Source organism: Nipponia nippon, unplaced genomic scaffold (assembly GCF_047370975.1).
Source record: "Nipponia nippon isolate SJK-2023a ecotype South Korea unplaced genomic scaffold, ASM4737097v1 scaffold_13, whole genome shotgun sequence".
In the NCBI taxonomy this organism is placed as follows: domain Eukaryota; kingdom Metazoa; phylum Chordata; class Aves; order Pelecaniformes; family Threskiornithidae; genus Nipponia; species Nipponia nippon.
This window is the reverse complement of record NW_028262324.1, coordinates 14,821,265-14,844,440: the sequence shown is the minus strand read 5'-3', so window position 1 is coordinate 14,844,440 and position 23,176 is coordinate 14,821,265. Positions and strand designations below refer to the sequence as shown.

Genomic DNA, 23,176 nt, shown 5'->3' with positions numbered 1-23,176 from the left:
CTGCCCCCCGCCACAAAACTGATAGCTTGCCTCAGGCAACATCATTCCTTGCAACCTAGCAATTTACACCTTGCTGAAATGATTGCGGTATTGGAATAACATCACTTCTGCATGGGACCTGACTTGATTTTTAATGAACTGCAGGGCTGGTGTGATCGGTACTTATGAGTCACTGGCTGTAGCAGAGCTGAGTGGCTCTCTGCCTTCAAAACCAGTTTCAGTGAATCCCTGCTCAGAAGCCTCATTGATTTTTGTCTGCATAATTTATACATTTGTGTTTGCCTTCTGTGAATAAAGGAGCAAACAATGGCTGGGTCTGCTCACAGAGGCAGTCCTTTAAAGCAAATATCCCTCAACGAAACGCTTTCATGAATTCCAAAGCTCCTTCACTGATGGGAGAAGAAAATAAAAAATAGCAAACCCCAGCAACAAAAAATGTTACTGTTATGTGGCTTTTCAAATCTAGAAAGTTTTCCACAGTTCCAGCAAACAACATTTTCAGAGTAGAACAAGCCATGCCAAAATGTCGCCAGAGATTTGGCTTTCTAAGCTTGCTTGTCCCCTGAAACGATGCAGCAGTGGCACTGGCAGAGGGCTGCACACTGGTGCTGGGCAAAGGGCTGAGAGCTGGGACTGCCAGGTCTCGGGGTTATATTGTAGGGCTTGCAATGTCTCAACAGCCTCAGCTACTGAAGTTAAATAAGGATCTAAGAACCTCTGCATTTTGTTTCTTTCTTGTAGCTGTAAAAAGTCTTGGTCAAGAAGTGAAGTGTAAGCTCTCTGTAAAATGGGACAAAAGAGGACTGAAAAGAAACCCCATATACATGTTTTAATCCTATGATTTTTAAGAAAACCTCCTGCTTTTTGGAGTATGACTCACTTTGTGGGCTCTTTTGTTTCTATGTTAAGTAGTCAGCACTTTTTGCCTTGCCCAAAGCAAAGCTCAGCTCAACGATTTGAGTCTTCATTAAGGACAAAGATGAGAAATCTCTCTTCAACAGAGAGGACGCACCACAGGAACCTCTTCTGATGGAGATTTTTGAATATAGAGAGCAGAATGGCTCTTAGGTCCTGGCAGTATGGCATTTTACGTTAGCTATTTTGTTTGATTTTTCAATCTGTGCTATGTGGAGCTGTCTGTCTGATTTCCATTTAAAAAAAACTCTGTTGCTCAAGGAGTTTATGTGTGTGTGATATGTTTTATGTACCTAGGCCATAGGATCAAACTCAACTTCTCCCACACGGGAACAGCTCTGCATCCACCAAAATTTTCATCCCACAAAATGGACATAATCTGTGATTTCAGTGTTCTTTTCTTCCAAGAGCCTGATTTTGTTCCCCTACCAGTAGCAAGATCAGACTGAGAATATTTGAGGAATCCTAATATTCTATTGTGAGCACTTTCTGGACAGGCAGTGGGGATAATTTGCCCATGCCTGTCTTTTCTTCTTTTACACAAATCTTACTTCTTGCTGCAGCCCACAAATTAGTCAACTCCTCTCTGACTGCACTAAAATGCTTTCATCAGGATTACAAGAAAAATGTTAGCACAAGCCTTGTTACTGACAAGGGTAGGGGTTGGTTTTTTTTGTTATTTGCTGCTCATTTATCCATACCTATTTTCATGTGAAATAGTCTGGGGAGTCCTTTTTGATTTCTCTCCTAGTCCATAATGACAAAATTTGAAAGAATGGATGAACTTTTACTCCTGATGGTCTGGATAGTCCTGAGGACTTCAAAGAAAGTAAGTAGAAACATGTCACTGTTTTTGGAGGTGGTATACAAAAAGAAATATGCCAGTGCACATTCCTCCAAATCTCTACCACCAGCTCATTCTCAAGAGTTCAGTTGAATTTCCATCATCACAGATGGGAGAAGGTACCTTGAGTGTGGGTAACCCAAATGAGGGTTTCAAGCTCATGGAGCAGGAGATTGTTCAGGCCAAGGGTTTTGTTCTGTAAAGGAAGGAGACATTTGATTTTTGAACCTGGAGGCCAGAACTGGGAATGGATTTCTATTCCCCCAAATTCCATTCAGAGCTGAATGTCTGATCTGAAACCATTTCCAGTTGGAAATATGCTACAGGAGATCAAAAGAGGAATATTTTATCCCCTTAGAGAATAAACTTTTATGTATATTGCTCAGTGTAGAAAATGTCTTCTTCCTGTTGAACAGTGAAATAAAAATGACATGACTATTTCCATTTGCCAAGAGCATTTTCAGCCTGAGCCAGCCCAAAGGCACAACTTGGTATTTTCAAGTGTCAATCAAAGATGCTTTCCCTTCAGCTGGTGCAGGGTCCAACAATAGGCCATATGGGACGTTAGTCTATGCCAAATGAAGAAGAATTGAATCAGGAATAAAATACATCAAAGTATCTTCATGATAATTCCAAGCTCTACAGTCATCATGATGGGAGAGGACTTATTGTAGTCATGCCAGCCCAATCATCTTCACTGGCAAAATAAGAAACATCACAGGTATAAATATCCCTACACTTTGGGATATTTAGAGTGGCAGGATGAGGCCTAAAGACATCATGGTGAAATATTTTTGCAAAAAATAACTGTGTTCTTAAGTAGCAAGAGACTGCTGTGGTTGCAGAAAATACTTTGATGGGCATGGTCCAGATCTCCAAAGATATTCAGGCACTTGAAATCAAGTGTTTGTGTTCCACTACTCATATTGAGCAGTACATGGTGCTGTAAATAACTACTGTGCAAATACACATGCTGCACATCAATCTGGACCCAAGTAAAGGCCAGTGTGTTATTAATATGCAGGACTTCTGCTTTCAAAGCAGGCAAAGAAACTGTAATTTTAGAGGAAAACAGTATAGTTTTTGGAAATCAGTGGGAAATGGGTGCTTTTGGAAAAACTTCCTCCTTAATCAACGAAACCCTTGTGATCCAGAAAACTGTGGGAGTAACAGATGGCTGATGTTTCTTTTCATGTAGGCCAGTCAGCAGGAAAATAATAGAAGCATGTGTCTTAATGAGCAGAAAGAAGATGTGAGCCTGAAGGTACCAGTAACGTGGGAGATGGGCGCAGGCAAACCAAGTTCTACCTTCCTGGTTATCAAAAGACTTTCTTATCTGTTGCTCAAAGAGAGATGTGCTGGGGTCTGTGAAGGGAGAAAGGATCTTTGGCCCTAATTCAGACTATTGTGGCATCTTTTTTCTGGAGCTCTTGGACTGCCCTCTTTCCACCTCCCTAGGTGCACATTGCAGAGAGGCAGCACCCAGATCAGATGCCAGTATAGTGAGTGTGGCCACAGCTTCTCTGGCAGCCATAAAAAGATAATGCTTTGAACCCTCTTTTTTTTATTTTTTAACTTTGAATGCAGACTTTATAGTCGGTACCAAAGGTCATCTCAACTGGCTTGGTTATAGCCAATCTAGCAGACAGGATGGTAGCAACTCAACAACTCGCAATTCCATAGATTTCCTAAAAAAATGTTTCCTCCCCTGTTTGGACAGTACTTCTGAAAATTCACATCCTAAGACTGTCAGCTGTATATGAATGAATCCAGACAGTAATGAGGAGACTGATGGAAAAATAAAAAGCTGGAATAGAACTGTCATTACAACATCTACTGCAGGAAGATTTTGGACAGAGCTTAAGGAAGTATATTTATATATATATATTTTCACCCTAGCTCTTCCAAACTTAAGAAGGACAAAATGCTGTTGAATTCTGGGAACCACCAGAAATCAGCATTTCAGGGTTTCTTCAGAAGCTGTGGGAAAGCTGCCCTTATTTCCCGCACAAGCAAGGCAGGACCCCAGTGCCAATGAGTGTGAGCCAGTTACTACTCAACTATAATTGAGATTTAAGAGCTATCATTTCCTATTGGTTAACCAAGGAAATATTTATGGCCAAAGCTTGGTGCCAAGCACAATATTTATGACCAAGTTTTTAGCACTGACTGCATTTTTTAATGCTGATTTTTGCACAGAGGACACAGATCACATTCACACTGATGTGGGCATGAAACTGAAGCCTGAAGTCATCAAGACAGAGCCTGGAGCAGGGTCTATCTCTGGCAAATCTCATCCTTGCTTTCACAGCAGCCTCGGTGAGAGCACTAAAGTAGACATCAGAAGGCCTGGATTGCTCTGCTCTGCTCTTCACGCCTGGCTAAAACAACCTCTGCTCAGGGTGCTGATGTCTGGCATGGGTGTTGCTCTAGATTGTGTCTATGCACTGAGATCAAGGGCTTCCAATAAAAGTGGCACCTCCTGAGCTTCACCAATTCAAACAGAGGTGGATGGAGAAGCTCTCAGCTCCTGCTCTCCAGCGGGACAGGTGGTACATGCACCACTGAGCCCCTGGTGTTCATAGCCCAGGGCGTTCAGCAGATTTATTTCACTTTACATTAATACATCAGGCCAGAAGCTCAGAGGAGGCTGTAACTTATTCAGCCACCTCATCTGGCTAATTACACTGTGGCTCTGATCAAGCCCTGTTTTGCTTGTAGCATGCCACGCCCTCAGACAGGTTTGTACTGGATGGGAAGATGCGATCTGTAGCTGGTGCTGATTATGGAAAGAAAAGGGAAAGGATTTGTCAATCAGTCAACTCCAGATTTCTTTAGCAAATAAATTGGGCAGCATTTGCCCTCTGGTGAGGAAGGACAAGAGCCTAATTTAGATCTACAAAGCTGAGCAGTGAAACCAAAGCTATCCTTGGAGAACAAACTTGTCTGGAGAGACATGCTTCTGTTCTCTAATTTAAAAATCCATCTTCCTGGATCTCAAGAGAAGCTAAAGCTGCCTCCTTGCCCTTTACAGTGAAGTCTGGCATTTACAAATAAGATGTAGAGGTTCATCTGATTTGTAATATGAGGTCTTTAATAGTTATAGAGCTGGAAGCCTCAATGAGGCCGTGACTTGCTGCTTTGCATCCTTTCCGTTTTCAATTGTTGGCTCACTTTGTTTGTTCCTTTGTTTTAGCATAGCTAGAATCACAAATCTTCTTGTTGTTTTATTAACAATGAACCTTATTCAGAAATTCCCAAGATATGTCTGAGTGAGGAACAGGAAGAGGGGAAGTGCAAAGAAGAAGAAATGTGTGGATTAGTGCATTTCGTTGATACCATGAGTCAACGGTCAGAGAAAAAGATCATCACCATGTTATACAGCTGTGGAGAAGAGAGAGGTGGGAACCAGCCAGGAGACAAAGGTGGTGAGAGAATTCCCCCTGCTCACCATCAGAACGGCCGGTCCAGAGGTAAATACAACTGGATGCTCCCCAGAGCTTCACTATGGAGCTAATCCTGCAGAATGCTGAGCTGTCTTAACTCCCAGCTCAGTAATGCATGAGGAATTCAAGGCAACACAATAGGTTAATGAATTAGGGCTCTTGCCCTTGGATTCAAATCTTAATCAGCTCACAGAGAAGAGGGAGAGATGTTGCATTAGCAATACTGCCCTGCAGTATATTCTCAAGCTTTCCATTAACTGGCTTTGTCCCCTGTGTCAAGCCCAAACAGGCAGTGAGTAAGGAGTTATTATCATTATTATGTCCCACTTCTGTAGATTCAAACACGCAGATGACATTTTACAAAATAAACAGAGGCCAAGGGCTTGCCCTGGAGAGCTGGCAGTGACATCCAAGGCAAGACCATGGAGAGAGAGGGCAAATTCAAAGAAAACATGCAGTCCTAGGATTCCCTGTTAGTGTCTCTGCCGTGTTGAGCAGCTGAATTTTTTCCATTATTGAACTAGAAAGGGCTAAAATTGGGAAAATATATGCCAGAGTGCAGAATGCAAGACAGTGGATTCCAGAGTTACCAGGTCCTTGCAAAATCATGGAATTCTACAAATTGACCCAAAACACTTGAGCCTGAGCTTGTTACTGGCTTGTCTTTATTCCAAGGGTAAGTCTGAGATTTTATTGAAAACCTTAGGGGAAACACTGCCTTAGTTCTGTTTAGTTCAGTCTACAATCTTCAATAGCTGGGATGTTTGCGTTCAGTTTTTATGAACATCTGGGTTACCCAAATTATCCACATCTTTTTCAGACAAAGGAAGATAATAATAATGAGAAGGCTCAGAGCTGGGTGCCTGAGAATCAGGCCAGAGCCACAGCTTTCTCCCACAATAAAAAATCATTACAACCTTTAAATGGCATCTTTTGTCCCAGTCAGACTGAGTCCCTTGCACATGTACCAGTGGAAGACATTGCCTTCCAAATACACACAGGAGCTGATGGAAATTTTGTTATGGCCCAATGATGCAGAAAGAAACTGGCAGTGAGATTTAACAAGGTCACTTCAAGGCATGGAAACCTCTGTAAAATATGCTCATTTCCCACATCATATAAAAACAGGGCCAGGGAGGTGAGGGATAAACCTTTCACTTATAGGAAATGATGATTTACGATTAATTTCCAAAAGAAGGAAATCCTTTTTTAATCAAAATAATTTATAGGGTTAATCCAAAGGCAGTATTTGCTTGCCAGCTCCCTTGCTCGCCAGCACAGAAACCGAGGCAAGGTGAAGATGGATGGGGTTTGTCCATGGGATTTGAATTAGCTCTGCACAGGAGGGGCTGTAGTCAAGGATACCTGTATTATTTATGGCCATGGTTTTCAAAGGGGAATAGCTGATCTTGGATCCCTTGGGTTTGGTCGCCCAACGTGTGACCTGCGCAGAGTACCAGCCTCCTTGAAAAATGGCCTTTAGAAATCCTGTTTCCCACCATGAGCCTTTGGGAATTTGTAAGATTTGTTGTATCTGGTGCTTGTTGCTGGAACTAGAGGGGCTGAAACCCAGGATTCCCATTTAAGGCTGCTGGGTAGGAACCGAGCAGCACTGGACCCAGCAAGGAGCAGAGGAGCGTGCAAACTGCGGTGACATCCCCCTCCCTCCAGATTTCATAGAGCAAAGGGGTTGAAAGAAATGGGTTTTTCTGGTTACTGCATGGATGTTTGGGAATGTGTGGTTGTGGTGTGTGACTGAGTGATGCTGGTTTTACCCTGATGAGGAATGATTGCCCTTCTGCTACCCTATTGCTGGCTGTGGGAAGGAGAGGTGCTCAGTGCTGCACAGGACCTGGCTCTCAGAATCTAACCCATGCTTCGGCTTCAAGCTAATTTGATCTCACATCTGCTGTTTATTAAATTAACTCTGGATGTTTCCCTGGAATGAGCACTACAGATTTTTATAGCATGTCACAGGTGCTCAGGTGCTGCAATGAGGGTCAGGACACTGAAAGCAAGGCAGGCAAACCATACAGGAGTCCATACACCCAGTGGAAAACATGGTGGGGTTTGTCATTCGAAAGGCTGACAACTGTTGAGAAAGAGATGAGACAAGGAAAGACAAGACAAGACGAGTTTGGTACTACGCTGATGTTATTTATAATCTCCCTACAGACCTAGTTTCTCTTGTGGCTTTAATCCTCCCCATTTTCAGCCAGCAATCTATTATATTGGAAGATATTTGAGATGCTTTGAGAGTAGGGAAATTATTATACATAAAATATGTAGCTAGTATTATTAGAACAGACTTTGATTAATTTTGCAGCTGGCAAAATTACCCCTGCCTGAAAATGAAATCCATTTGCTATCCTTGTGGAAGTAATTGTGTTAATATCAAAGCTAGTTTTAAAATGAAAGGGAGAGGGCTCTACTCCATGTCTCCCGTGCGAGGAATCAGGGATGCGAGATGAAGGGCTAGAGTGATAATTCCTTGCTAACACATTATCCTTTCCTCCACAAAAAGTCTTCATGACTTCAACAGAGTTATTTGTGGTATATTTAAGGTACATTCAAGTATATAGGTACATTCAAGTAACCTCTTGTCTCAGTCTCACCTTTGATTTGCATATTGCCTATGGGCAGAGACTAATATTTATATTTGTACTACATGTTTGTACAGCACCAAGCACAGCAGAGCCCTGTTCCCATGGGTAGGTTCATCAGCCCAATAACTATCGACAACAAAGATACGTACCCAGGCCAGAAATATCTCTCCAGCTAATTACCCTGTTAGTCTATAGGAGTGATTTTGAAAAGCACTTGGACAAGATTAAACAGACGGCTTTCATTAATTAAGAACTGTTTGGGCTTCAGGTGCTATAAAGATCCCAGATGGCCCCACATCCACCACCTTTGGCTGCAGCTGGGGGTCTGGATCTCCCCCTTTATTTCTCATGCTAAAAGTTTTCCTTCCTGCAGCCTGTTTGCTGGAGCGCACAGATTCTCTCCTCCTCCTAAGCAGGAGGTGGGCAGGTCTAACTACATTAAATATACAAACATACTGTGCTCCCTCTCTGCTCCACCAAGGGCTGGCGTGGGCATCGGTGGCCCATCAGCAGCAAAATCTGAGCAAAGGCTGCCCAAAGGGCTGGGGGAAGGGTGAAAACAGCAGCAGCAGCAGCAGCAACAAATAAACTGAGCGGCCAAACCGCCCCGTAAGAAAGGGGAGACGAGCAAGCAGGAGAGCCCGGGGAGGCTGTGCATTTTGTGACGCTTTACAGGAGCTTTCTGCAGCCCTTACACATCTCTTGCAAGTGTATGTGCATCGGTGTCCCAGGGAAGAGCATCCTTCTAGGAGGAAGAGCTGGAAATCAGTCAGAAGAGAAAAGAAAAAACAAACAAACCACCAGCTATTATCCCTTCCCAGAGGCAGGTGAGAGGGAGAGAGAGAAAGGAGTTTCGGGGAATGAAGCTGGAGGATCCAGAGACACAGAGAGGAAAAGTTGCCCTGACGGGAGACTCTGCATACTAGCACCTGAGCTCTGCTCAACAATGGGATTTCTCATGTCTAAAGGAAACCTCCTCCTCCTGCTGTGTGCCAGCATCTTCCCCGGTAAGTTTGAGAAAGCTTTTCTACCCCTTCTCTGCTCTTTAGCTCTTTTCTCCCTTATCCCTCTCAAAGGCATGCTGTGAAGACCGGTCCCTGTGAAGGAATTTCCCCCACTCCTGCATCCTCCTGCCCCATCACTGCAGGTCCCCTAAATACCAGCCTCTGCCGAGCAATGCTTTGCCTTTATTTTCTGCTCCTTGCCTGGTTTGATGGGGAAAGGGTTAAAGCCACGGTGGGGAAGGGGACAAGAGGGAGAATACAGGCAGGCTCAGCATCCTGCTTCTTGCCTGGGTTTTTCTTCCCTGGGTAAAGTGTGTTAATGTGTCTCCGGGCTACAGCTCCGTCTGGGGAGAGCACAGCCAGCGCTCAGCTAATGCTTCCCTTTGTATAATCCAGGGCAGCTAAAGACTAAGTAGGAGCCATATTCCACGAGAGATGCGGGGAGAGCCCCCGGCTCCCTCTCCCTGCCGTCCGTGGTGGAGGATGCATCTGCGTGCAGCCGGCACAGGAGCACAGCTCCCCTGGCAGCCCCTGGAAGAAAGGTGGCTTTAATTTTTAATAACCAACAGGCACCTCTGATGGTTCCTGTAGCATATGTGCAGGGTCGGGGCTGCTCCTTGCAGCCTCCAACTTTTAAAGTCATTCTTGTGGGAAACTATGCTCTTGTTATCCAATTTGTGCTCTCCCCCATCCTCTTCCTTCACCCATTGTTTTTGTGAAAGACCAGCTGTGAAGGTTAGTTTGAAGAGCTGGATTTCGGTCTGCCTTTTTTTTTTCTGATGCATTTGATGCCAGATTTTATGTGTAAATCTGATCCAAAATCCCTGTCTCCCAGCAGGAGGGTGCTTTTTCCTTTTTGTCTTGTCCATCTAGCATCCCTCTTCCCTGCTCCCAGACTTTTGTGCTAGAAACTTGCTGCGAAGTGGCCATAAAAATTAAATCAGATTCAGGGGAGAATGGCCCATGTAGTGTTTTTCAAATGGTTTTACTGATGCCCCTACTTTCTGCAGACCAGTCCTGCTCTGCAACAGAAACCCTACACTGGGAATTGGCCATGGTGGATGAATAGAGTGAGAAATACGTGGCAATGCCTGGGGTAGCAGGGAGGCAAGTCGCCAGGGTGGCATCACTCTCCCATGTGTCCCTACTTGCCCATTCCTGGGTTTATCCTGTGGATCCCCCCCGGAGAAGGCTCCAGCTATGCTGGCACTTGGAGCTGCAGGCGTCTCACGCCACCGTGCCCCATGCCTTCCCCACAGCCTTCGGTCACGTGGAAACCCGAGCCCATGCGGAGGAGCGTCTCCTGAAGAAACTCTTCTCTGGTTATAACAAGTGGTCCCGCCCTGTCGCCAACATTTCTGATGTGGTCCTCGTCCGCTTCGGCTTGTCCATTGCCCAGCTCATCGACGTTGTAAGTCCAATCCGTTTGTGCAACAAGCGGCCAAGATTAATCAGATCGGGACTCGGGGAGAGGCTCCTGGTATATGTGGGTTTTACTGGATGATCCAGGGTCGGCTTGGGAAGACTTTGCTCTCAGCAGAGAAGAATTATCATGCAGACAGCTCTGCTGGAACGGGGGATGTGAGTAGCTGGCCATCAAGTGGATCCTTTATTCTTCAATTACTATAGGCAAAATCCCAAATTCCTTATCAAAACCTGTGGGACTGATCACAGCAGAGCAGTGGAGCAACTGGTATAAATGCCAGAGAGTCCTGGTTAAGGAACAAAACAAATAGCTGATTTGGAATTTGAGCCATAATTATTAACAGTAATTTACACAAGCTAATAGGAACAGTGGTTTACATAACTCTGGAAGTTAGCTTGCCTGAAGAGCTTTCTGCAAATGAAAGTTTTGAGGGTTTTTAGCTAATCTGGCAGATATCAACAAGAAAATTGCTTCTGAATATCTACTCAAATACAAGTTACATGTGTGCAAACTGCATATGCTATGTATAAAACGGAGTGGTTTGCACTCCGGACTGATGCGCACTGAAATAGTATTTAAAGGATTACTCTGTCAGAGTGTGTTGGGGTCAAATGTTGAATCCAAAGGAGATCCCTGCAGGGCTGCAGATGTTAAGCACGCACACACAGGCTTCCTAGCTTGTACAGATCCTGCTCCCGCATGCTTCTCTCTCCTGTCCCTGTTTGCACGCCACAGTTCCCAGGACAGTGTGTTTGTGTAGATGTGCATCTCTTGAACAAGTATCGGCCTCACTTTCGGAGGCTCTGTCACTTTTTACTGTATTTGTGTGGCAGAGTAAAAGGGGTGATAATGGAAAGTGTAATGCAACTTAAAGACATTACTGGTGTGCGACAATCATAACAAATGACTCTCCACAACTTTTTATATTTTGAGATAAGAGTTTTGAGTTGCAGAGGAAACAGAGCCGAAGCGGTATGGGAGGTGGGCAAAGACACTAGTTGCTAGAGAGTTGCATCTCCTTGTATACAAGCCATCAGCTTCCAGCTTTGCAGCACAGAAACGGTCTTCCATTCCCCTCCTCTCTCTTAGTTCAGCCTGAGGGATGCAGGGCTGTTTGCAGTTGCTAATGTTGAAGTTGCATGGTTCTCATCTGAATAATTGATAAGACTAAAGATGAGACATTAGTGACTGTGGAGGCATGAGATAGGCTTTCCATTATGCAGCTGCTGAATTGTGGAAGAGAGAGGATCGATACACCTGCTTCATAGTGCTTTTCCCAGTTTACTTAAGAAGAATTAATCTTCTTAAAATCATGTCAGTGGTTGGAAGTGCAGCTAGCAGGCAGTTCTGCGCCGGGGCATGTGGGTACAGCTGGAGGAGAGCTCTCATCCCCTCCTGCCCCAGTCTGTGTGGCTAGGGACCGATGACACCCCCTGCCACCACTGCAGCACTTCAGCTGTCTCTCCCCCTTCCCGACAGCGACACTGTTTTGGTGTAGACCCCACTGCAATTGTTAGACCTGACGTTCAGCTCCCAACGACAAGAAGTCTGAAAGAGAAATCAGAGCCGTATTCAAACCCCAGCTCCTGCTGACAAAAGCTGGGGGTGGGGGAAAAAAAAATCAATGTGGAACTTGACATCCCTGCATGTCCTTACCTCACCCTGGTGTGCTGAGGGTTTTCTGAGCCCCCAAAAAAGTGGTACGGGATCAAGCATGTGTCTAGGAGCAGCCACTGAGAAACACATTTGGACTCCTAAGCCCGTGTCTCTGCAGGACCTCATGTACTGTGTTCACCTTGAGAAAAGAGGCCAGGCAGTGCAACACCACCATCGGCTGCAGAATCACCCGCTCTCTTCTGGGCTGGCTCCGTGCAGGAGAAGCCAGCCGTGCAGGCGGAGGAGGCAGTCAGTCATTACATTAGCACATTGCAAACCCCCTGCGAGATAAACCCATGGGACTAGAGTTATGCTTTGCTTGGGTCAGGAGGATGGCAGAGCCCTCAGGGGTGGTGATGGGCAGGAGTTTCCACCAAGGGTCTGCACCCAGCCAGGGAGGAAAATTCCAGTAAAGGGTAGCACCTGCGAGACTCGGATTCCCAGTGCAGGGATGGGGTGGAGACTCCCAGATGCTTGAGTTGCAAAGTGGTGAGAGAAGCAGATGCTCAAGGATTGGTCCAGTCCAGGGCATGGCAGCCTCCTCCAGTGGCATTCCTCATCTCCCATTGGCACCCAAGGAAGTAGCTGGGTATTTTCCCTTTCTTTATTGCTCATTTGAATGTTTTTTTGTATTCCTTCCTCCTCCATGTGCTTCTGGTCCCTAACCCCAGCCAAGGATATCTCTGATCAGGTTTTACACTTGGTGCCACAAAAGCAGTGAGGAGGCTCAGCGAGGGGGAGGCACAGCCTCTCCCCTGAATCTCCTGGATTTTAATGTTCAAAATTAAGCCTGAACTGCCACAAGAGCAAGGTTAATGATGAGCAGTTTGCTTCCAAATGAACCTTGTCAATTGAGCTGGTTTTGATGCTGACCAAAGAGAGAGAGAAAAGAAACAAACACACACATAAGCTCTGAGCTCTTGTGTGACACTTAAATCAGATGAGCTCTAGGCTCTGCCCTGCATAATTCATCTTAGTTATTTACACAGGGGTTGTAACGAGCATGCAAGGCAAGCAGCAAGCAGTAATTCATTCTACTACAGTGCTGCCAGCATTATATCTGCCTTACATTATTTAAAAGTATATGTACTTCCATACTATTTGTACTTAGAGTGGGGAAAAAGTCTAGCAAGTGACAGGATGGGTATACACCAGGCTGTCCAAGGGTTACGTGTCAGCAGAGTAGCTTGGGTTTATTCAGAAAACCCAATCCATAGTGCTCTAAGTCCATGTATTTGGTAGAAGGAGAAACACTGCTGAGCTTCATGTTTCCAGAATTGTGTTCACAGATAATGTGTCACAGTAGAAGTGCTAAACTCTACTTGCAGATGAAGCTGAGCATTGTAATCCACGCACACATGTGTGAGTAAGGAGATCTATATATCCATCACTCCCCTTCCTTCAGTGCTCAGGTCAAAGCCAAGCTTTGGAGCTCTTTCCTCTGCCTGGCCCCATCATCCTAGGCTGAATCCATCAGCACCGAGGAAAATCCCAATAAATTCAAGTCCGTCTGCTCACAAGATTGCTTAGGTGCAGGCTCAGCTGTTCAGTGGTATCGGGCAGCTGTGCCCTGTCCCATGTTAAATGACAGAAACATCTGCTTTTTATTTCCAAGATGGAACTTGCATTTATTGCAGAGGTGATTTGTAATTACAGAAATGAAGTACAATTAAGGGAAATGTAATGAGTTCCTTGGGCCACCTCATCTGCTTCTGTAACCGATATCTGATCTTGCATTTCAGGATGAGAAAAATCAAATGATGACCACAAATGTGTGGGTGAAGCAGGTAGGTACACCAAAATATGTGCTTTTCCATGTTCCTTTTCGGTTTTGCAATCTGAACTCTCACAGCTTTGTAACCGCCTCGTTTTTGGCAGGAGTGGCATGACTACAAGCTACGCTGGGACCCCCAAGAATACGAAAACGTCACATCCATCCGAATTCCCTCAGAGCTCATCTGGAGGCCAGATATTGTCCTCTACAACAAGTGAGTGTGAGCACTGTGTGCAAACCCATCCTTGCAAATTTTCTCTGCCCATGGTGTTAAGGTGCTTCTTGCAATTATTCCTCCTTATTTTGTTCTCTGTGGTTGAATTCCATGTAGATTCTCATATCTGTCCCAGACATGCCTTAAATGACATGACTAACATTCATCACAAGGGCATTGTTCTCCTAATGATCCTTTCTCTGGACAGAGAGTTTTGTTGGGGGATGCCAGGTATTGTTTTCTCTTTACATGTCAGATACACAATTAAGCTGGATTTGAGCTTTCAATCATCTTCAATTCATTTCACCAAGGACCTCTCCCCTAATTCATCACCATCAACTGGAAAAGCCAGTTACTGAGGATGGGCTTAAATAAAGAAAATGTGCTGAAACATGTCAGACTTGTGTGTCTACAAATACAAGTTTCAGGTCTGCCCAATACCATTAATACCATTCTAGAATTATTCTTAAATAGGTATTTGTTCCTGATCCCGAATGCTTGAAATCTGTCTCTTGAATGGACACTTCCTAGGAAGCAGGTAGTGGTTTTCTTCCTTTCCTTTGGAGCGTGTTGATATTCTTAGAAAGACTGTCCAAGTGCCAAGACTGTTTTCTTCTTGGCTTATCATACCAGAGCTCTCCAGTCTCCTAGGATGTAGGATATTGCAGTCTCCTTCCCCAGCACAGGCTTCAGAGAAAACACCAGCTGCAAGCATCAAACAAAACCATCTTTGCATGTGGCTAACACTCAGAGAAAACACTCACAGTCGAAGCCAGGCTCATTTTTAATAAACAGTTGCCTGGTTCTAGTTTGATATGATTTTGCTTTTGTTTTTTAAAAAAATGGCTGAAGGAGGAATCCATCCAGGGGATTGTGAGCTTTGGAGACTATGGCAATTGTCTTTCCCATTAGCTTGTCTCTGATCCTCAGTGGTGTGGAGTGATTGCAAACCTCTTGGAAATCACTGCATCCTCACATAGCACCTTTCAGAGATTAGAACAGTGGAAATGACTAATTCTTAGGCACTTGGACCTTCCTAGCCTACAGGGACACACTCTGAGCATGAGTATTATATTACAAGTGCCTCACATTGCAGCCAAGAAAGGTGTTCACAGCTTCCACTGGAAAAAATGAATGTCCTTGTCCTTCTCGTTGCTTAATTAATGACAATGGTAAGGATTATTATTTTTGGAGCTTCTGGTGGTTGTTGTGGTGGACCAGAGTGCCAAAGGAAATAGTGCTACAAGAATCTCCACTGTCTAGGGGACCTCTGTGCTTCAAACCATCCATTTGCTGGAGCTACTGGTACACAAGAGCCTGATGTGTCATCTCTGCATCTGTTCCCTTGGCTCACCATGCTCACCACAGTTGGTGACCGTGGTACATGCAAGGAGGGCCCTAGCACTAAAAATGGAGTCCTCAGTATCTTTTTGTGCTCTAGACCTTTTGGGACCTCATGCTGAATGCAGCCACCAGAGGTCAATGGGCACCCAGACGTCTGAGCTGGGTAGACTTTGGCTTCTGCCCCTTGCATGCTTTGCCCCTCTGCCCTGCTGTCCTAGTTCACTGCTGCTGTCACTTGAGCAATTACAGGGACTCCAGGGAGCAGCTGCCTATCTGCTGGCCACAGCAGCTATTCCAGAATGTCCTCCTTATCCTCTTCTGGGGTGCGAGTCTTTCAACCTTGCCCACCTTATCACTTGACTCAGTCTGACTTGCAGGAAGGTATGGCAGATAGCAAGTACTGGTGACCTGCTACCATGCAGGGACACCTAGTACCCCAGCTACCTAAATCCAAGCTACTTCTCTCCCTTTATCCATACTTGCCATTAATAGTCACACATTCCTCTGTTGATTGTCATGAGTCTATCATGCATTTTTAATTGGTTGCTTTATCCATGAATTAAACATGGCTGTAGGCGCCAACCATTAGCCAGTCAGTAATGGTTTTCCGTTAATTCTATACCTCTTTACAGCTATATTTGCCCATGCTCTTTCATACAGTCTTATGTAAACTGTTTTCTGCCCTGGGATATACTTCTCTCTTCTATCTAACTTCCTATCAAACACATCTGAAGCTGCAGCCAATATCTTAGTTGCACTGCTCTAACAATCAGGTTTTGTGGGGTTTAGGGGTTGCAGGGCAAATGCAATGCATGCAAGACAAAACCTGTTGCATGATGGGACACCAAGATGAGGCTCTTCTGCATGGCAGCTCACCAACTGCATAACCAGACAGTGTTCTCCTTGTGGGCATCTCAGCTAGAAATGTTTCAGAAAGAAAGCCTTTGCAAAGACAATGGCTAGTCATGGATAATGATAACAAGGACTCCATCTCATATTTTACATACAAGTATTATATAAATATATTGTTTAGAGGTAATTTAAAGTACATGCACAGACTTCTGGGTCCCTAAGAGCAAGAGAATTGTGTGCAGAGACCTTGGTGGAAGAGAGAGAGTGGCCACACTGGCTTTTTGCACTGTTCAGGCTTTTTAATGTGAGTTATTTATTGCTTACCACATGCTCTGGCAGAAGTACGGTATTTCTGTTGGGGATGGTATCCTTTGGAAAAAAGACTTTCTGGACAGGAGATTATAGAAAAGCCTCTTTTGTTTTCATCTTAGGGTATATATAGAAATGCTGAAATTTAAACTGATTTGAGATTTACATCTTTAAGGAAACCTAACCCCTTGTTGTGGGGTTATTCTCATATCTAAGCTCATTATTGTCAAAAACTTCCATTTATCCACTCGAGAGGCCCAAATTAAATCAGTAAACTCAGCTGGTTTGGCCTGGAGAGTATATGTAGTTGTCAACATTCATAAAGAATGTAAAACCAAATTAATATCCTACAGGGAAATTAATATGCTGTTGAATTTTCAGGCTTGATGAGATAAGTTCCAAGACTCTGTAAACTGTTTCTACTAGATGTGACAAAACATATGTGTAACAGAGGAATATGAGTTAATAGCGAAGTGAAAAAGCAGCCTTTTCTCTGCCAAGGAGGCCAGCTGTTCCTTATCTGAGGCTGTAAAGGCTCTTCAGACACCACCAAATCATTTATAAATGAATTATCTAATCCTCTGCATTGACTTATTTTCCCATTCATGAATGCACTTTAAGCACATTTTAATTTTCCATTGTATATTTGAAGTAAAAAAAAGATTTTTTTTTTTTTTTGTCTAATCTGGGAATAAGCCCTCGGGGCCACATTTTGATTTTTTTTTTGCTTCTCCACCACTGTGTTGAGCCATTTGGACCCCATGCAACATAGAATCTCCAGAGGAGAAAACCCTGAAACTGCAGGTTTGCAGCCAGGTGCTCCAACTGCTAAAGGCTGCCTAGGGGAATGCCAGACCATGTCCTTGAGCCTAATGGCTGGACAGGGAACTTGAAAAGTGAGCTTCCCTGGCTAGTTTTCAAATGGATATTCATGATAGCATTTGTCTTCTCTAGCCTGATGATTGTAAAACCTGCAAAGAAGCTACTAGGAACATTTAGACTTCAAAATTTTCTTTTTTTCTCAATGGTTTCTGATGTTAGCTTTTCCAAACAGAAATCCCTGCCTTAGCCTCCATAGTCACAAAAAAAAAAAAAAAAAGAATCAAAGACAAGATCATACATGAAGGGAATTCAAATACAAATGTCTGTAATTAGGCGCAGGAAATATCTTGAGGAATTCACCCAGTGGTAATATGGACACAAAGGATTACTGGACTGGGTTAGAAGATCATCTGGCAAGTGGCTTTTGAAAATCATGAGAAAGCAAAGAGTTCTTTTGAACTATACTATAGCAGCTTGTTCTTTTGAACTATACTACAATGTTTGCAACCAGGGAGACTTATGGAGTAACACTGGTTTCCTGACTCATCCCAAAGCTGTTTGGAGGAGAAATACCAAAAGATGCCCTAGTCTAACCTTTACAATATTGGAAACATACTTGACATTTTTCTTTGTGTTTGAGTGTGTACTTGCACAGATCGTGTCATTTTGCACCAGATTGTACTTATTATAGGCCCATAATCACTACTTCACGCTTAAGGTTTCCTGATTCTTCTGGGAGCTTAAATGACTATGTTTCTGGAGAGGAATTATATCTCTAGATGCCTTCGAGGTTTGCTGCCAAGCTCGATCCAGTAAAACAGGAATTGATAGAAAGAACTTTATAAGAGGGATCTCTCTCATGGGCTGTTCCTGAGTTAGCATCCAAGGACTTCTCCTACCATTATGCTAAGGACAGAGCTAGAGTTTTGCCTACAAAATGCTGATGAGGATGCTTGGCAAAGGGAAGAGTTGAAGGAAAATGCAAAAATTTAGCACTGTTAGAGCCTTCCGAGAAACTTGTGCTTATTTCATCAGTGTAGCACAGCCATTTCTGAGACAGATGCCTATTTTACTGAGGAATGATCAAAATTTCAGTTACCAATGATTTCTAAACATCTGAAGCAAGCAAAAGCTGGGATGGGACCTACAGAAGTACACATCAGCACACTGACACCCTCATCTATGTACCCAAGATGTGCACATCTGTTTTGTACCCAACTGGCCAAGACCTTGGAGATTTTTAAAACCCAACTGGAGAAGGTCCTGATCTTCTTGTTGCTGACCCTGCTTTGAGCAGGGAGTTTGGACTTAACAGTCTCCAGAAGTCCCTTCCAACCTGTGAATTTGTAGTTACCATTTCGGTAGCACAAAAAAATTGTTAGACAAAATATTCTGTGATTTGCCTTTGGAGAGTATTTTAGTCTGAACATTACAGAAGCATCTCTTTAATGTCTACAAAAAGGGTGCAGGGTACATTCTTTAAAGGGGTCTTGAAACTCCAATTTGTCTTGGTTACTGCTGTTCCATGAAAAATGCTTTAAATGAGGACATTCTAGCTATATCCATATATGTATATAGCTAATTTTCAGGCTTTTAAAGCTCTGTTTGGATTTAAATTGTATCATCAGAAATTAAAATAAATGTGTGCCTCATTTACATGCATTCTGAAAACATTTAATTTTGTGAAATGATGTATCTCCCAACTGCAGGGAAAATAGAAACTGGCAAAAAAAAAAAAAACTCCATCAGCAGAGCTTTTTAATGAAATACAGTTGATGGCTGCGAGTAAAACAATGCCATTCTTGAACTCCTATAAACTTAGAAGATTTTAGAAGAGCAGCCTTTATTCTCAAAATGAGGAATCAAAAGCTGCGGAACACAGCAGCACTATTTCCATTGGCAAAGGAATAAGCAACTGTCTTCTCTCTTTATTGGTATGCACTGTTGTATTTGACATGAGAATATATGCGCTCCAGTACTTTGTTATTGACAGATTTTTAGAGCTGTCCGGTCAGAGTAATCAGAAGAGTCTGACTGTCTTAATTCTCAAGTTCTTGTGATGTTTACCTTGTGCTTGCTCCTTCTTCCAAATGTTTTTTCATGACAACTGTCACAACACAGTGGTCTAGACTGAATGAGATGAAAATGTGCTACCACTATAAAGGAATGACTTCAGATTTTCTCCGTCCCACTCTATCAGCTCTCCCACCTTCCTGTCTAAGGAAATATTCATGTTATGCAGTCAGGGCTGTCGGCACAACTGGGCCAAGAATGGGTTTTCCCACAGCAAAGCTTTCCACAAGGGAACAGGGTTTACCCAATCTCATAACCGCAGACTTCATTTGCAGTCAGTTGTCTCAACTTCATCCCTTGGAGGAGGTTGGGGAAAGGCTTTGGAAGACCATTGACAGCCAGGTGACCTTGTTTGCTCCCTCCCTCATGTCAAGAGGAGCAGAATGAAAGCCTCACCCAGGGTGAAAGCATCTCTCTAGGTTCACCCCGCATCGGCAGGGCGCCAGCAAGCATAGCTTCCAATCCAGTAAGCATATGCTTGAAGGTCCAGTGTGGCTGGTAAGCTTGCAGGAGGCAAAAATATGTGTATGCATGAAAGGTTAAGACAACTGTGAACGTTACCTTTGCACAATATAGCTGGCTTGGATACAGTCTAAATACAACAGCATGGCTAATTTACCCTGCTTACAAATTGCTCAAATATCTCTACATTGAACTGCAATGGGCAGTTCAAACATAACAAGTAAAGTCCGGAATTACTTCACAGCCCTGTTAGGTTGCTGAGGGAGAAGCTGGAGGATCCCAGGGCGTTTTATGGCTCCTCAGAATCATTAGTTGACTCTCAAATGCACGAAGCTATTTTGCTGCTGGTTTCACTCCTGCCATGGCACTGCAGGCAAAATCCAGCTTGGAACGCAGTACCAGTGTTATTTGTAATAATGAGCTGAAGAGGACCCAGGATGAAGCTGGGTTTGTTAGGCAAGCAATTAAAAAATATCTTCCTCATCAAAGAAGCAGATCATTTATGGAAATAATTGACACACGAGATCTGCAGCATCACACTGGTTACATCTATGCTTGCAGAAGAGAGGCTTGTGGCTAGTCACGCAGAGGCTGCCAAACTGCCAAGCAAGACATTTCTGGGAATGAAAGACAATTATGTGAATTATTATTGTTCCTGGATGAATTTTTAGCAAGAGTTTCATGCCCTTTGTCCAACAGTTTTCAAAAGGAAAAATGCACACCTGTGTTGTTTACCCAGCCACTTACACATCGCTCTACCCAAGAAGAGAAACACTAGTGAATGCTCATTATCCCTTTTCTGTAATATAAGTCCAATTACAAACATGTGGTTCCATTAACAAATGATTTAATCATGCCTCAGAGATCTAATTAAATGCAGAACTGGATTCCAAATTCCTATTGAGATTTAGAAAGAAAACCACCGAGAACAGCAAACACTGGACTGTCACTTGCTGTGCATGTTTCATGTCTCAATCTGGCTTTACAGTGCAGGCAAAACCCAGAGGGAAAAAACAGATGGTTTTCATCCAAGGAAAGTGGTCCTGGAGTATAAATTAGGTTTAAGAAATAAGAGGTAAGAAAGGAGTTGGATGGATGATACAATGGCATTGCTCGGTTTTGTTTGCATCGGAGTAAAACACAATGGTGGTTTTGCCTTGATCCCTTTGAGACAGCAGTCTGGGTTTGTACATATTTTTAGCTTTCCTGTCTTAAAAAAAAAAAGAAAAAAGATATTTTAAATCTTTAGAAAAAGTCCAGTTCAGAGGTCAAAAAGCACTGGGCTCTTTTGTGTTCTTTTGTTTTTTCTGAAATCTGCCACAAAGAGCAAAGGCTTTCCATTATAGAAACAAAGAAGAGTTTAGTAAAAACCTGGTTCTCTGCCACACAATAATTCCAAGTTTATTCTTCCATTAATTCAACCAACCTGGAAAATTGTCTCAAAAGACAAAGATCTGGGCTGTGATCCTGGGGGTTGGGGGCATGAGCCATCTCTGCACAGATATCGTCTTAGCCAACAGAGCTCACTGAGGGCCAGATCCTGCCACTGGTTCCCAAAAGGAGCAATAATCCGCCAGCCTCACTGGAAGCCAGTGTGGTCATGGACTGATGAGGATGCTTCACAGGGCAAGACGAAATATCAGAAAATTTTTCTTTTTTTCCCTTTTGCATAAAAATTAATGGATAATCTCATAAAGAAATAAGTTTAGGGAAGTTCCTCTGCCTTCAGCAGCTTGAGGGGCCCCACCGGATCATCCCTGTGCTGTTTATCTTGCTGCTGGTGAGGAAGAGGAGAGGTGTGACCCCTGTGCACCCTGTCGCTGTACGGCTGCTGTCACGGCACATCTGAGCGCTGAAGCAGCAGAGCAGGGCCAAGGGAGTTTGCCGATTCCTGAAAAAGCGGCTGCAGACTGAATCGGCTCCAGCCGAGAGGGCTGGGCAGGAGCAGAGAGCTTTCTATCTATATCAGCCTGAATAATTCATCTCAAGTTTTTAGCAGAAGCTCTCCCTCCCCTGCTCAGCTTCCCCTTTGTTTAGCAGCCTTGCTGCTTGCGACTCGGCACCACACAACAGCCTTCTTCCTCTGTATCCCCAAGCTCTGCAGCGGTTCGAGCTGGGTGTGTAAGATCCTGCTTTTTGGATGCTCTTTTCTCTATTCCTGTAGCTAGACTTGAGGGCATTGCTCTACAAACAGATTCCACGTGCTTTTTTTCAGTTGGGATTTCAACCTTTCAGACATTTGCTCATGAAGAAAAAAATTGCAGCTCTATCCAAACCTCACACACATTTTAAGGCTCCTTGATCCAGGTTGTGACTGTCCAAGGATAACAAAATCTTCTATCTGCAAGTAAAAATCAAGGGAGAGAGAGGATTTGAAGTTTCAGCCAGTCACTGCACAAAGGGGCTGCAGATGTAGTGTCTTGGTTCATTTTCTGGTGAAGGCAAAATTTTGTGATTCAAACACCCAGCCTCCATCACGATGATTATTCGAACAAGGAGATATGTCGCTTGTGCAGCTCTGAATGCTTCAGTTTTGCCTTTTTGTGTAAGCTAATGCAGGCTGCAGATCCTGCAGACACTGCCTGGAGGAAGGACGTTGCTGTAGAGAAGGTACCTGTGGACTTGGCCCCAGACGTGGAGGTTAAGTGTCACAGTCCACATGTCCTCCTCACTGAGAGCAGGGGAGGAACAGCGCTTCTTGATGGCATAGCCATGCAGGGCATTAATTACCTGCTGCACTAATTGAATCTATTAATGAGCTAATTTCTTTCTGTGGCCTCCACACACAGGGGCAAGCAGCAGGTTCAATGTTTAATGTGTAGTAGCAGAGCTGGGGGTTTGAGGAAAGAGCAGACTGTGGCAGGCAGAGGACAGGGCTGTCTCCAGGGCTGGGGATCCCATTCCCAGAGTTTTTCAGTCTCCCTCCTTTCTCCAACACTATTACAGCTCAAGTATGGCATTCCTTGGTGGTCTTTCTTCCCCCAAATCCCCAGTGCACTTGCCTCTCCTGTTGCCTTTTTTGATCTCCTTCACTTGTATCCCAGTCCCCATGACAAGCTGGAAGCAGCCGGTGTCACGGGTGCAAGGCACGGTGCTGTGGGAAATCAGTGCACTGATCAGCTAAGAAAAGCAGATCCAAACCAAAATAATGCTGTTTATGCAATAGCTTCTTCACTGGCTGGAAAGTGGCTTTCTGATATAAAATCCTGGGTTGTTATCTATTTATCTTATACCAGCACACAGATCCCCATTGAGAGTCCCTGTAATAAGACACTGTAAAAGACAGCTCTCTTCCTGACTGGGAAATCAAGAGATTAACTTTCATTATTCCTATTAACAGGATGTTCTTGCTGTTTTTCATGTAAGAGACTGAATGATTACCCAACACTCTTTCATTTATAGCAGCTGTCACAATTAATTCTGCAGAGC

General features: G+C 43.9%; 1 protein-coding gene across 2 annotated transcripts in view; it reads left to right on the top strand.

The window, feature by feature from the left end:
- The window catches only part of CHRNA4 (cholinergic receptor nicotinic alpha 4 subunit), a 42,760-nt gene that overhangs the window by 11,436 nt on the left and 8,148 nt on the right, over positions 1-23,176 (top strand). Inside the window, exons 1-6 of one of the 2 annotated variants that reach the window (XM_087750131.1) lie at positions 1,678-1,744; positions 5,011-5,232; positions 8,633-8,818; positions 10,075-10,226; positions 13,640-13,684; positions 13,776-13,885. In XM_087750131.1, the coding sequence (XP_087606257.1) occupies positions 5,070-5,232; positions 8,633-8,818; positions 10,075-10,226; positions 13,640-13,684; positions 13,776-13,885 (656 nt within the window). In that variant the 5' untranslated portion in view covers positions 1,678-1,744; positions 5,011-5,069. Of the gene's footprint in view, positions 1-1,677; positions 1,745-5,010; positions 5,233-8,632; positions 8,819-10,074; positions 10,227-13,639; positions 13,685-13,775; positions 13,886-23,176 lie in introns of those variants that run through there. The other variant, XM_009473406.2, reaches the window with a different exon arrangement.